Genomic DNA, 14,926 nt, shown 5'->3' with positions numbered 1-14,926 from the left:
GTACGTTGTCGCTGACGCGTCCTTGGTCCATCAATTTTGCAGTATACACCAAAATACTCGTACTCCTATTTCTGAACTCCCCGTTTTCTGACAGGTGACGACATCGTGAAACCCAGAGATGGGCAATACGAGTATATATATATATATAGTTGCTCAATATATTTTAAGTTTGACTAAAATTTATATGATAAGATAATAATATGTATTATACCAATTAAGTATAATTAGATTCTTTATTAATTATATTTTTATAGTATATACTTATTTATCATAATTTTTTAAATTTTTTCTATAATTTTGATTAAATTTAAGTTGTTTTGACTCTCTAAATTTTTTAAAATATCTTATAATTTGAAACGAGCCAGTACTGCATAATGGCTAATCAGGCCACCAAGCACATGGTTATAGGCCGCTTTGAATGGGTTAGGGATCATGAAAATCACGTTAGAAAGTACCAAACAGCTTTGGTACCAAATTAAAACGCCATTGCTGACCAGAGAACACCATTGTCGGAAGTTTGAAACCGAATGGACGGTCCATTCTGAGATTGCTAGCTAGTGAGGTCTACAAGCCGCCGCCGCCGCCATGCCGGCCGGACTTGCAAAGAAAACACGGGGACGGAACGGAAACACGCGCAAAAACCGAAAAAGGGCAAGGCATCGATGCGAAAGAAAACCTGGCACCGAAGCAACGTTACGTAACGCACGCAACGCAACGAACCCCAACCACGCCGCCGCCGCCATGCCCTCATATGCCAGCCAGCTGAGGCCGCTCCTTTCCGGGCCCGCGGTTCAACCTCCCTCTCCCCTCCCGCGGGTTTTCCAGATGCTTCCCTGGCCTTCCAACACGCATGCGTCGAGGCCTGACGCCGCGACACGTCTCTCGGCCGCGGGCCTATTATAAGTGAAGAAGCACGCCCAGAACAGCTGCTCCATTTCCCGTCTGCTGTCGGCATCGTCACCCCTTTCGGTCGCGTCCACCTGCTCGCTTCAGTTCGTCCAGCTTCCAAGAGCAGCTCAAGCCTCGCCGGAAAGGGCACGATGAGTGATCCCAAGTACGCCTATCCCTACCCTGCACAAGGTAATTAATACTATCATCATGCTGCAGCTGCTGCTCGATCCATCCATCTCCTGATTGATTTCATCATTTCTGTGAAGGGTATCGCTTTTGTTGCTGACAGATTCATTTCGTCTCTTGTGTATACAAAAAGGTTACTACCAGGGGCCGTACCAGGGACCGCCGGTGATGGCGCCGCCGCAGTACGCCGCGCCGCCGCCCAGGAGGGAGCCGAGCTTCCTTGAAGGCTGGTAATACGCACGCACGGCCAACTCTCCTTCGATTCTCTGTCACAAGCAGCTTACCTCTGCCTCCGTGTTACTCTTACTCTGTGGCTTCAACTTCATTTCAAAGTGAGGCTCACTTTTTGTGCCATCTAATTCATCTGCAGCCTTGCCGCGCTTTGCTGCTGCTGCTTGATCGACGAGTGCTGCTGCGACCCATCCATCATCTTCGTCAGCTAGACTACACAAGGCTAGAAGGGAGGGGATCCGATCGGCCCGGCCTTGCTACCTCTTGCTCTTGCGTTGTGTACACTGTACAGACAGGAGCGGCTTCAGCTCCATCCGGATCGAGGAAGAACCTATTGACAACGATATATATATGTATGTATATATGTATCTAGTGCTACTTTATTCCAGCAAACCTCCAGCTTGAGCTCATGTATCTCGGTCGAGTTTATACTTGATAGCGAGAGTGCGTGCGTGTGTGATCTAGCTCTTATCATCATCTATTCATCTCCCTGCCTGCGTGTGTGTACGATCTGCCATGTTATTGCTTCTAATTTGCTGCTGAATCGAAAAGACTATTGCCTGGCGTTCAGTTCTTGGCCTGCGGTGAAGTGCAGCGGTTGGGAAGGGGAATCAATTCTCTACCCTCTTGTTCATTCACCACTGCAGTTGAGCTTTTTGAAAAGGCGAGAGGTAGTAAGTTAACTGGGTGGGTAGAGATTAGAGAAGCGCACACAAGGGGCAAAAGTGACGAAGCAGGCGGGCAAGAAAAGCCCCGGATGCGTGATGCACAACCGAAAGCCCCGGCGGATGGAGACACGTGCATTCGGGACTGGAGGAAATCGCTCTAGTTGCCCGGGGCTTTCGGGAGGAATCCGGCGCCTTTGCTGCTGCTGTTGCCCAGCCGGGGAGGCGCGCAAGTCGCAGCAGCGAGGCTGTGATCGGAGAGACGGAGAGCGATGGATGGGACGGAGAGTTCCAGAGGAGGACCATCATTTTCTTCTGCGTTCAGGCCGTGAGCCTGTGAGGGCAAAATCCCGTGCACGTCTCTGACTTCTGGGACGAAGATGGTGAGGATCCTCTGCTCGCGCCAGGTGAATTCTGTGCTCTAGAAGCCCCTCCAGTCTGGAAAGCGTTTATTGTCGATGGCTGCCAGCGCGCAGCCCCTTGCTCAGCCCGCCGGCAGGCAGCCGACGGCGCGCACCGTTTTGTTCGGGTAAATGAACCGCATGTTAGCATGTGGAAGGTGTCGGTGCTCAGCAGACGGGTCAGGGATTCAGTGTCCCAACGTAACGCCTCCTCCATCCATTCTTCCTCCAAACCAGATCCAGGGGGTTCTTTATTGAAAAAAAGCTTTGATTACATGATTACAAAGATGTTTGTACATAAGGTTTTGAAAGATGTTTGTACATAAGGTTTTGCCGTATGGGGAAGTCTAAATTACATGGATATAGAGGTCACTGCAGAGTCCAACCTTTCAACACAGAGGCCTTGTTTAGTTCCACCAAAACTAAAAACTTTTCAAGATTTCTCGTCACATCAAATCTTACGGCACATACATAAAGCATTAAATATAGATAAAAATAATAAGTAATTGCACAATTAGCCTGTAATTTAGGAGACGAATCTTTTGAGCCTAGTTAGTCGATAATTAGATAATAATTATCAAATACAAACAAAAATGCTATAGTACCAAAAAAAATTTCACCCCAACAACTAAGGCCCTGTTTAGTTTGCCACCCAAAATTTTTTCATCCATCCCATCGAATCTTTGGACACATGCATAGAATATTAAATGTACATAAAAAAATAAACTAATTACACAATTTGGTTGAAAATCGCGAGACAAATCTTTTAAGCCTAGTTACTCTATGATTAGCCTTAAGTGCTACAGTAACCCACATGTGCTAATGACAGATTAATTATGCTTAATAGATTTGTCTTGCAGTTTCCTGACGAGCTATGTAATTTGTTTTTTTATTAGTTTCTAAAACCCCTCCCGATATCCTTCCGACACATCCGATGTGACACCCAAAGAATTTTTATCAGCAATCTAAACAGGGCCTAAACAAGGCCTTGGTTATTTTTCAGCAGACAACAACATAGTTCACAGTTTAAAAAAAGAAAAAAAAAAGACAATAATTCAGGTCTATAATTTTAGATGGACATGTACATAGCAGCTTGCTTCATCTGTAACGTAGCTACAACAAGTCACATATACATAGTAATTTGTGTTTTATTGTGCTTTAATAAGCTTCTATGTACATGTCCATCCGAATTGTGGATCTGAATTATTATCTTTTTTCTTTTTCTGAAATTGTGAACTATGTTGTTTATCTATGTCTGAAAAAACAACCAAATCTCATGTGCTGAAGGGCTATATGTTTTGAGCCACTGGATCTGATTTGGAGGAATGGATGGAGTAAGTAAGTTACATTGTCCCTGCCCAGCAGACGACACAAGTTTTGCACACTGCAACCGAATCTGTCCTTTTATTTTGAAAAAAAAAAAGTGTTTTGCTTAAACCGACTTATTTTTTCCATCATCAGGAGGAGCACTTACACTAAACACGGACCGAAAATAAATGTATATTAAAAATACAAGTACGCCAATGTTACTCTCGCCGGAATCAGAATATAGCAGAACATGTCTTAAAGATTCCAAAATCTATATGAACCCAGACTGAGCATTACATACAAACCTAATCATTTTAGGCACGGCCCACAGTGGGTAATTTAAGACAACAAAATATAAACCCAAAGCAATTTCTTGGCCAGCACTATATTTATTTGAATTATCTTCATATTAAAAACTAACGGATGGTCCATCCAAGCCCAGGCCCGGCCTGAAAATGACGACCCAACCCAACCCATGAATGATCATGGCCACAATTTTAGGCATGAAATGAATGGGCTTTCTTCAGCACAGACTAAAAATATGCTCAGGTCTAATTAACATATCGATTTCATCATAAAAAAAAACATATCGATGACAACGCATATTCTTAATCCCATGTACAAAATGTATGATGACTTGGAGCTATTATAATTAGTTTGTATTTGACATCAATCTGTTTAAGGACAGTAAATTAGCCAATGGCATAAATCTGTTTTGAAGACATTAAATCAGCCAAATAGACAACATCTATGATGCACGGCTTGTCTTCTTATTGTATGTAAAAGAAACAGGCGAGACAGATGAGGTTGGGGGCACGAATGAAACAACATATCACAAACGCTATCCTTTGTACACCACAGCTACATACACGACATGTGTGTCCCTCATATGTAAGAGATCACTTTGGAGAAGTGAGTTTGTTAGGGTCGTTATCATGCTTCAGCGAAGAGTCCCCGCTCACCAATTCATGGAAGGCTTCTACTTTCACAGGCGGCATTCGCATGCCATATGCACTCCTACAATAGAAATCATGAGTTAAATCAAATGAAAACACAGGAGCTGTCAAAATGACGGCTTGTGCAGTTGATCTCACATTGATGGGACCTGTTTGAACTGCTGTGCTAGTTGCGCATTCTGATTTCCTGACATGGTCATCTGCTGCTGTTGCTGCTGAAGTTGTTGCTGGTTAAGTTGCTGTTGCTGTTGAAGGTGCTGCTGCTGATGTAGATGCTGCTGCTGATTAAGCTGTTGTAGTTGCTGCTGCTGAGTGAGATGCTGCTGCTGTTGTTGCAGTTGCTGCTGCTGTTGCTGCAGTTGCTGCTGCTGCTGATTAAGCTGTTGTTGGTGCTGTTGCTGCTGGAGCTGCTGTTGCTGTTGCTGGAGCTGCTGCTGTTGAAGTTGCTGCTGCTGCTGATGCAATAGTTGCTGCTGCTGCCTTATATTAAATTGCTGTTGTCTAGTAAAAGATCCATACGGAACATCGATTTGAGAATCCATAGTGTTCTCCACCTTCACATTCACCATAGGCTGGTTCTTGTCTGCCATGGTAAGAGAACCACGGGGACTGCACAACTGGCTGCGCCTAAGCCACTGCTGCTGCTGCAGAAGCTGCTGCTGCTGTGGTGTCAAATTCTGAAGCTGCTGCTGTTGCTGTGGTGTCAAATTCTGAAGCATTTGCGGAGGAAACTGCCTTGGAAGCTGACAATTGTGGATATGTATATATAGTGTCAAAACGAATGCGAGCAACATAAAACAACGATGCTCTCAAAGAGATTGTAACAACTGACTGTAGTCTCAATCATGAACAGCTAATTTATGTAGAAAAGTTATATCATTATCATGCCTGACAACAGAAATTTCAGGAAACATTTGTTTCAAACAGCTTAGGTAGTTGAAAGAACTATGAAATATAAATTCCAAAGAACATACTAGAAAAGTCTCATCGAGGTGCTGACTGATCAATTGCTGCTGTTAACTGGATATGCAAGACCAGGCTGGTTTCAGAGAACTCTATAGTTCAGCAGGTAAATAAAATGTTAGCATGAAACCATTCTCTGTTAAAAGTTCAATTGGGCAGCCAAACCTATGCTGGTTCAAATGTATGGAATATCAAAATAGGCTTTAACTGAGAAAGGGTCCGCAAATGGCAGTCCTCGTTTTTAATAGTTACCAATGTTGTCATTCTTGCAGAGTTTCATATGGTTCTTGCACTAAAGGGATCTATTTCAGAATTCAGAGTATTCTTTGAAGAGCAAATCTATAATACGGATGACGTCTGAGCATGGTGTGACCAAATCAGGCAGATTTAAGCTAAGCCACTACGGCACTACCTGACTAGTTCCTCAACAAAAATAACAACATCAACCAGGACCATTAGTTTTCATTGGTAAGTGATCAACATAGTGTAAACTTGTGTTGGGGTTTGAGAGTTTAAACATAGTTCCTCTGAGTTCCAATTTGTAGAACGATGGTATCTTGTCTGTGCCATTGATATTGACAAGTAAGCAATATACACTCCCATCAATTGATTCAAGAGGCATATGACCTAGATCACCAAAGGGCCTATTTATGGACACATCCACTCACAGGATGAGTAATTTTTTTCAAACTAAAAGAACTATTCTTATCAAGAAGAAATTTTACATATGCAATAGAAAACAAAATTACTGAACATAAACCAAATTGCAAGTATAGCTACCTGCTGGGCATGAAGGGAATTTGCATTTTGTGTCTGAAGAACTTGTGCATCTTGATGAATGGGGTAGTTGGCCGCTCTGTTTCCCATCTTGGTGATCTCCATCAAGGGTCCAATGTTACTACATGTTACATAAAAATCACAATCAATACTTCAGGCCGCTATTTTAATGTCTCTGCAATCATGACTAGTATAGAGTGAACCTACATTAAGATGTCCAGCTATGTATGTCTGGTTATTTTAGCCTTTTGGAGTTAAGGTTCACAATATACTAGGGCAAGGTAATATGTTATGAGCCCCAACCCACAAACAGTAGATTAGCAGTGAAGAGCAAGAAGCTAGTACTACGAAAGAGCGCGAAGAATCGAAGATAACCATTACAAAACTCAAACTTGACAGTACAGGTATTTCTCCAATTCAACTTCGCCTTTTAGTTATACATGATGCTTACAATGTGTGTTGCATTACCAAAGAACTTATGATAAGCTCTTTGCGACTTTGCCCTATTCTAGTGGCATCTATCAAAAAATCCCTATCTACAATGGGCTGTGATACTATCAAAATGGTTGTATTGTAACAGAAATCATATGAATCAGGGTATAAACTCTGATATGGATTATCAAGCCAGTTGTACAGTAATACCCTGTGAGTTTCCACCAGAAAGGTATAAACACTGGAAAGGGCAAAACAAATACAATATGGAGAGATACACACTTATACATAATAAAATTGGCATACCTGTACCCAACAGTTTGTAGGAACATTTTAAGGAGTTCAATTGATGAAAATTGCTTCCTGTAGCTGTCAGTTAGAAGCTTCAAGTTGCGTCCCAGTTTACATATGTGCTTAATTATTATTTCTGAAAGAATATCAATAGAGACTGCAGTTCCACTTTCAAAACGTAAATTTGCTAAGTAGCGAGCAACCAACTTTTTTGTCATGAGCAATGCTTGCTCTTGGCTTAAAGATTTCCCTTCTACTCTAGATCCATCTTTTCCTCTATATTTGTTTCCTGTTTTGTAATATTCAGGCACCATGCCAAACCTTTCAAGCATTGCAGTGTTGCGGTTAACTGGTGCTGGTAAATTATCAAGAACCCCATGAACTTCTATTTTGTAGGTCCTAGATATCCCACTTGTTTTAGGAATTGCGCTTTCTGGAACACAGTCAGATGGAAATCTAATTTCTGGAATTAATTCGTCTGTTGAATTGCTGAATTCCCCAGCATTTTTTGAAAGCAGGGAAGGGCCGTTTTCCGACATGGGAGGAGATATGCTGGGATCATCCATAAACACAGCCCTCTTCCTTTTATGTATACTGCAAATCTTAAGATAGTCAGACATTCCCTCTGGTGTTCTCTTTGGTATTTCTTTGTCACCAGAGCGAAGCTTGCTGTGACATGTCCTGAATTTGTCGGCATATGGCTTGTACCATGTGTCAGGCAATTCTTCATACCGATTATGCCTTTGAGACAACATGGAACCGTCCCTGCTTGGACTGAATGCTGTCCTAGAATGCACCTGCAGCACATGGAAACCCTTAAAGCATCAGAATATAGCAGATGAATTGATGCCATATTTGGTTAGCATGGCAGGATTGCAACTATGCCATATAACAACAGAATGCAAAACACATAATGAACAGTTAAGGACCACACTCAATGGTCAGGGATGTGATTCACATGACTTAAGATGTATGGCATGAAATTAAAATTGACAAAGTGACGGCATACATTTGATTAACCCAGGAGACTGCAAGCTGTAGAAAGATAAGTTCCAACATTTCATTGTTCAATAAAGAACCTAGTTTTTTATAAAGAATTAAATTAATACATCATAACCAGCCCAGCGCAATATTGTCCAGGAGTTTTCCAGTTAACAGGCAGATTCATAATCTGCAAACGAATTAATGACAACAGCACCTCTAGGAGGAAGATAATAAGAAGTGAGCCTAGCTCAATTGGTTGGGATGGAATGGAAGGTGTGGTCATGCATCCCAACCACCACCCAGGCTCGAGAACTCTTCAACTCGAATTTAGGTGCCTATTTTCTTCTTAATGAAAAAATGATTATATCTAGTTCCTCCTGGGTTGGCCTCATTTCTTAAGAGGAAAATAATGTGACAGAGATGTAACAATACCATACCACAAATCCACAAGGAACATGTGACAGAGATGTTTATAACTACAAAAAATAATTTAGGTAATCTGAAATTAAATAAGACACTGTTACATAGAAGAAGCACATTACTTGAGAAATCAGGACAAAAAAAATCCATGAAGGGTTAAAAACAAAGTTTTTTCATCCAGTAATAACAAAAATAAACTTGAAACAGTAAAGAGATAACATACTTGATGTTGAGCATTATCTTCCTGCTCATCTTCCAAAGAGAAATAAATATCATCTCCATGAAGTCGCAGATCTGAAAATAACAGACCGGAAAATATCAATCAGCCATTTGATTTAGAATCTGTCTGTTAATTTCAAAATGACTTCATTTACACATGTTTACTACTGCACATGCAAGTTTCCAGCTTCCCAGAAAGAGGGCATGGATATTTGGTATTTGCATAATTCTAATTCTAATTAAACTAAATGGCCGCAGGTAGGAAAATTTAGTGTTGGATAATAAAACATAAATCAAGACAAAAGTTTCAGAATGAACTAAATTTCCCAGGTAGGTTGCAGATCTATGTACCTTGTATATTAATCGATTTAAGTACCATGTAAATCACATGCTAATTACTAGTGTTGTGGCGGTGCAGTTAGTAAGTTATGTGAACCGATTCTTAAAAGTTGTTGCTATCCAAATTGAATCCAGCAATCAGGGATTGTTATTAGAAGAGTCTGTCTAGCCAACACTCGGATGTGGGGAGCCCTCCCAACACCCGATTTTTTTTTTACCTGCAGTGCCACCCACCGCCCTACCATGCCCGCATCGCCTCCATCTTCCCCTCCCCCTGTCACCGGCATGGCCACGGTCGCCCCCGCCCGGCCACCGCCCGCTCCGGCGGTGTCACCGCCACCCTCCGCCTCGCCACCGTCTCTCCCGTCCCCACCGCCAGGCCTCCCTGCCTCCCCCAACCCAGTGCCACCCACCGCCCTACCATGCCCGCATCGCCTCCATCTTCCCCTCCCTCTGTCACCGGCATGGCCACGGTCGCCCCCGCCCGGCCACCGCCCGCTCCGGCGGTGTCACCGCCACCCTCCGCCTCGCCACCATCTCTCCCGTCCCCACCGCCAGGCCTCCCTGGCTCCCTGCCTCCCCCAACCCCCTTTCTAAGCCTGCCGGAGATGGAGAAGAGAAGAGAAGAGAAGAGAAGAGAAGAGAAGAGAAGAGAAGAGAAGAGAAGAGAAGAGAAGAGAAGAGAAGAGAAGAGAAAAATGAGTGTTGGATTGCCCCCAAAACAAGTGTCATTTAGCATTTCTATATTAGAATGGGTGCCAAAGAATAAGAAAAAAAAGGATCGCAATAAATGACACAACATAATGCCTTTTACAGTCTTGCATGAAACCTGACATTTATGAGATGCCAGTAGAATGTTTACTAGCTTACATAAAATAGCATGCATAGTCCAACTGTTTTAAGCCAAGAACAAATTGCACAAATAGTAACACAACGAAGGGTAAATTAAAGGCAGCAGCTCCTGAGTAACATGAGGTTCAATTTCAGGAAGGAGGAATAACTCTCTGAACCAAGAAGAGTAGTATGTTCGACATGGCTATATAGTGTCCTGGAAGATTTGTTTGGTTCAAGCTAACTAGTGTGGTTGATGGCACCAGAGGCTTATGTCAGATAACCAAATGGAAGCCTAATTGGTTGAACATTACAAAACCTTTTGCTTGACAAGAATGTAGAATGGGAGGGAGAGGAAGAGAGTCCGTGGTTCATTTTGGACTTTGAAGCGCAAGAGGGAAACAAGAGGTCAGGCTATGGAGATCGTTGCTTCTTGTAATCGTATGTTTATAGTTTCTGGGATCATGAATTACCCCAAACAAACATAGGCCTGGCTATGAAACACTCAGGTGTTTCTAAGCCATTCGGCACCCAATTCTTTTGAGACATCGAATGGAGAATGAACAGCTTAGGTCCATCTTCAACCTCTAGACATTCTTCTTCCTCCCAGCTTCCATTGCGAGGCAATGAACCAATCGATCATATGATGCCACTACTGCGCACATCCTCCCATCTCCGGCTGCAGCTCACAGGATAAGCCCCCGCACCGGAACCACCCAACAGGACTCCACCTCACGCAGCCGGCAACCTTCGTCACCTCACCGGCCCATACCCATCTGGCACACGTAACCACCGCCACATCAGCATGCTTACCCGGTCATATCTCTAAGCCTGAGCATTGCAGGAATTTTGCCGGAGCCCGAATCACCAAAACCCTGAACCTAACTCGAATAGCACAGCTCAGAGGCACCATGGTCGGAGAAGGTCTACCATGTTGAAGAAGCCTGTCTCAGAAGAACATGTTGTCTCCAAGCTTAAATTGCTGCACAGATTGGCGACACCCAAAGGTGCCAGGGACAGCTGAAACACTCAACTGAGTTTTAGGATTCCCCCAACTTTATATTCTAAAATGTTACAAGGAATGAGTGAATCATGTCCCATCGAGCACTAGTTGATCCTAAGCTAGGGAAAGATAGACAGGTTTAGTAAATGACAAAAGTATGAGCCTACTAATTTCCATAACAATTCACAGTAGCATTTTAAGCCACACTAACAACAAATCCCAGACACTGACAGCACTCTCAATCATGCCCGCAGTGGCCTCTGACTAATAACATTTTCACCCTCAGATTCGAACTGGTTGGAGAGGTAAACTTACTCCAGCCACCACCTAAGGAATGCTGAACGATTAACCTAGAACAACATGCAGCTTACTCCTGCAGTGAAACTGACCACAAAATTCAAGCCCACAGGGATTGCAGAGCAACAGATCCCTAACCCCAGCAGCGGAATGGCGGAAGCAGCAGACCGAGCGTGCTGGCTGCACTCACAGTTAGCGTTGATGGAATGGAGGCCGACTGGGGCCGCGCTGCGGGGAGGCAGGAGGAGCGCGGCCGATGCCTTGTCGAAGAGGAGCGCGCGGACGCGGAGCTGGAGGAGGAGGAGCGGGCGCGGGGGCGGTGATGGGGAGGCCGCGGGGTAGAGGAAGGCGTCCCAGGTTGCTGGGGACGTGAGGTGCTGCGCGAGCGCGGCGTGCGCGGAATCGTCGCCCAGCCACTCGCGCCACGCGCCGCACGCCTCCAGCCGCCGCGCGAGCTCGTAGCCGCGCCCGTCCTCGCCCAGCAGCTGAGCGGCGGCCGCCGCCATCCGCGCGGCGATTGGGTCGCCTGTTCGGGCCGGTCCGCGCGCCGAGATCTCAGTCGTCAGCGTCGCTCGCGGTGTGTTCTTCTGGTCCGGAACTTGGACGCCGGCCAACCGGAGAAGAAAGGCGCAGGTCGTGGTCGCCTGGCTGCTCCACCGAGTGGATTATCCGTCCCAAAATTTCAGCCCACCAGGCCGAGCTAGGCCCAGCCATTCTGTGATGCCACGTTTTTTTCCTTAAAAGTTAATAAAAAGATGGTTTTGTCTAAAAAAGTACATAATAGTTCTCTCATCTCTGTCAAAAATGTTGGTCCGTCACATGTGATGTGATCATTGGGTGGCTACGTGAGTTTGGTTTGCTCCAGCCTGATGTCCTACCTCAGCGTCTATGTCCGCACCGGACCTCCATTTCACAATACATTATAGCCTCACAGAGTGTTACTGGTTCTTGTAGAAGAGTTCATAGCTTCATCTGACAAAACAAAAGATAAAACAGTGACACGTCCGGTAGCTCAGGACCATGACAGAAAGAGAAATGAATGGTAACCGATTGTAAGAACAAAGATAGGGATCATGGAGTGGTGGCCTGGTGGGACAAGAGAGGGAGAAGATGGCAATGTGCCTGTTCTTTTTTTTTTACAAGCAATGTGCCTTGGGTTGGCCGGTTGGGGAAATATTAACAAACTTTTTGTGCGGTTGGTGGCTACTGATGTTGTGTGCATGCGTTGTTGCTGCCCTTGGGTTGCACTAGTTCCTCCATCTTAATGTGGTCCCTAACAATTAGACCCCATGCTTAGATCTCACATGTTAGTGATCATGTCAAAGAAAAATATATGTTGAAACTCATAGTTCTAGAAAGATATGTGCCAATCTGTATATTTTCTTTTAATTGGTGAATTGTCACTACACTCTCACATATTATTTGTTTTCAACCACGTTTTGCATTAGTATGTTCCTTTTGACAAGATGTACAAATAGAAATCAGATTTGAATAAGTATTAGTCATTTTATGTGTATATGATCTGTCTGCAAGCAATTAAACTAAAAATTATATTCGCGAATTGCTACTATATATCTAATACAAAGTTGCTACCTAACATTAGAGTTATTACCAAACCTACATGTTGTCATACAACTTTTACACAAAATTGCTACATAATCTAACTGGTGGCTTTGGTTGCTCGTATAAGTTATTACTCGTGCAATCATGTTCAACAAAAAATGGTACTAACAACTTGAAATATTACAAATAACTCGTTATCAAGTTGGCAACAGCTAATTCAACAATTAAAGTAAATATTTTTATATAGTAACATAAGTACTACACCTCACGAATTTATGCAAACACTTTTATAGGATATTTACACATAATACCTTGTTTGCCTACACACCAACCCACATGGGTAGGGAGAAATTTGGGGTAAAAAATAATTTAATTTGGTGTACAGCCAAACAAGTTATAAGTAGGTAGTACATATGAAGTCAAAAATCCATGTGTTATGGATCTCATTTCGTCGGCCTTACCAAATACGGAGTAGAATCCAAATATTCAACAAGATATAAAACGAACATTACTTGCAAAAGACGCCGTCAATTGAAGATCTCAAACCAACTAACCAATGTCATTTCAAAATTTTGAGTGTTTTGATGCCATAATTATTGAAACCTTTTGCATTAAGGAAGGAGAAGAGGTGGGATACAAGAGTCACACGACTACCGGTAGCTATCGTAGCACAAAAATAGTATTATCTTTGTCTTCAAATAAATCAGTTTTTAGAATTATCCTCTGTCAAACTATCTTAGATCTTGTTTGGATCTGTTAGCTGCTAGTAAATAGGTAGCTTATAATAGGCCACAACTAATATTAGCAGGTATAGCTAGTTTTGCTCAGCTAATGAAATAGCTTTAAATTTGGTACTCAACTAATCACTACTACAGAAACAACTTATAGGAGGTGTTTTGAAAACTCCCTCAGAGGCGGTTGGGCCAGCGGCCCGCCTCGGTTAATCATGGCCGGGCTGCTGGCTCAGCAACCACCTCCGTTAAGACCCGATTAACCGTGATCTTTTGTTGAAGGCGGTTACAAAAAAACGACTCGGTTAATGCCTTTTGCCCGCCTTAGTTAACCTTTTGCGTAGTAGTGAATAATTAACTAAAGTATTAGTTAGACCTATTTGATCTGAAGTCTAACTATTATCTCTTTGGATCCAAACAAACAAGGACTTAAGCTGACCAACTTTATAGGAAATGGTAAAAATATCTATAACATCAAGTATACTATAAAAATATATTTTATGATATATCTAGTGATACCAATTGATATCATGAATATTGGTGATCTATTCTATAAAGCCGGTCAAATTTAAAGTAGATTGACATAGAACAACTCTAATAGTTGATATAATAATTTGGAACAGAGGCAATATGAATTTACATGAAGTGTGAAAGGAATTAAAAGTAATATTATAACACAAACTTTACACCAAGCTTACAATAAACAAGCCACCATGAACTGACTATTAATAATTTTTTAGAAGTTCAGACGGTTATCGTGTGGTGTGGTGTGGTGCATAGTGGGTTACAGTATCTACAAGAGTTTATCTAAAATTGACTCTCTAAGAGCATCTCCAAAATAAGTAAATTTTATCTCCAACAGTTTGCCAAATGAGGTTACTATTTTTAACAACTTGCTATTTCTCCTGTCCTCACGCGCATATTTACGCGCGCGCATAGCACTTGGCATCTGGCCGCCAGCTCCTGCTCTTCTTCAATTCTAGCAGAAACTGATTGGACATATCGTTGGATGCGACGGGTCAGTGCCGGCCGCCCGTCCATGCTTGCATGCTAGAATCGACCACCGTGCTGTGAATCAGTACTCGATTTGCTCCTGCCATTTCTTGTCTGGGCTATGCTAATGGAACATGAATGCCAAGTCTTGAATAAATGGTGATGCTCCTTATTTTTAATTTGTGAATGCAACTAAAATTTTCACAAGAAAATAAACATTGTGGATATTTGTTCTACAACATGAATGAAATATAAATCCAGATAATATAGGTTGTGGGTCTACTTTTTTATTTTACCAAGTTAAAATGACAAACTATTGGAGAGAGTCTATTTTTTAACTTGTCATATATTTTAGGGAGTTGCCAAATTATGGTATTTGCCAAGTGAATTTTGACAAACTGTTGGTGATGCTCTAAATTATTGCTTAGAAAATCGTTTGTGTAAA

General features: G+C 42.7%; 1 protein-coding gene and 1 long non-coding RNA gene across 2 annotated transcripts; one reads left to right on the top strand and one right to left on the bottom strand.

Annotated features, from left to right (window-relative positions):
• LOC8061147 lies at positions 786 to 1,878 on the top strand. Its single transcript, XR_002452381.1, has 3 exons — positions 786 to 1,080; positions 1,211 to 1,307; positions 1,448 to 1,878. It is a non-coding gene; the product is annotated as an uncharacterized LOC8061147 (long non-coding RNA).
• On the bottom strand, positions 4,311 to 11,854 carry LOC8081226. Its single transcript, XM_002463672.2, has 6 exons — positions 11,385 to 11,854; positions 8,729 to 8,799; positions 7,117 to 7,898; positions 6,382 to 6,499; positions 4,777 to 5,381; positions 4,311 to 4,699 (listed from the first exon to the last, which is right to left on the bottom strand). The coding sequence occupies exons 1-6, from the start codon at positions 11,698 to 11,700 to the stop codon at positions 4,582 to 4,584; spliced, it is 2,010 nt and encodes a 669-aa protein (XP_002463717.1). The 5' UTR covers positions 11,701 to 11,854; the 3' UTR covers positions 4,311 to 4,581.

The sequence above is a fragment of the Sorghum bicolor genome, chromosome 1 (assembly GCF_000003195.3).
Source record: "Sorghum bicolor cultivar BTx623 chromosome 1, Sorghum_bicolor_NCBIv3, whole genome shotgun sequence".
Taxonomy (NCBI): domain Eukaryota; kingdom Viridiplantae; phylum Streptophyta; class Magnoliopsida; order Poales; family Poaceae; genus Sorghum; species Sorghum bicolor.
This window is presented reverse-complemented; position numbering and strand designations above follow the sequence as displayed.

What these genes read in the sequence shown, in the direction of transcription:
- LOC8081226 (XM_002463672.2), bottom strand. Translation starts at nt 11,700, where the DNA reads ATGGCGGCGGCCGCCGCTCAGCTGCTGGGCGAGGACGGGCGCGGCTAC. An exon ending in CTACAAACTGTTGGGTACAG is followed by an intron (nt 6,500 to 7,116) that starts GTATGCCAATTT and finishes TGTAACATGTAG; the next exon opens with TAACATTGGACCCTTGATGG. An exon ending in ATTCCCTTCATGCCCAGCAG is followed by an intron (nt 5,382 to 6,381) that starts GTAGCTATACTT and finishes CACAATTGTCAG; the next exon opens with CTTCCAAGGCAGTTTCCTCC.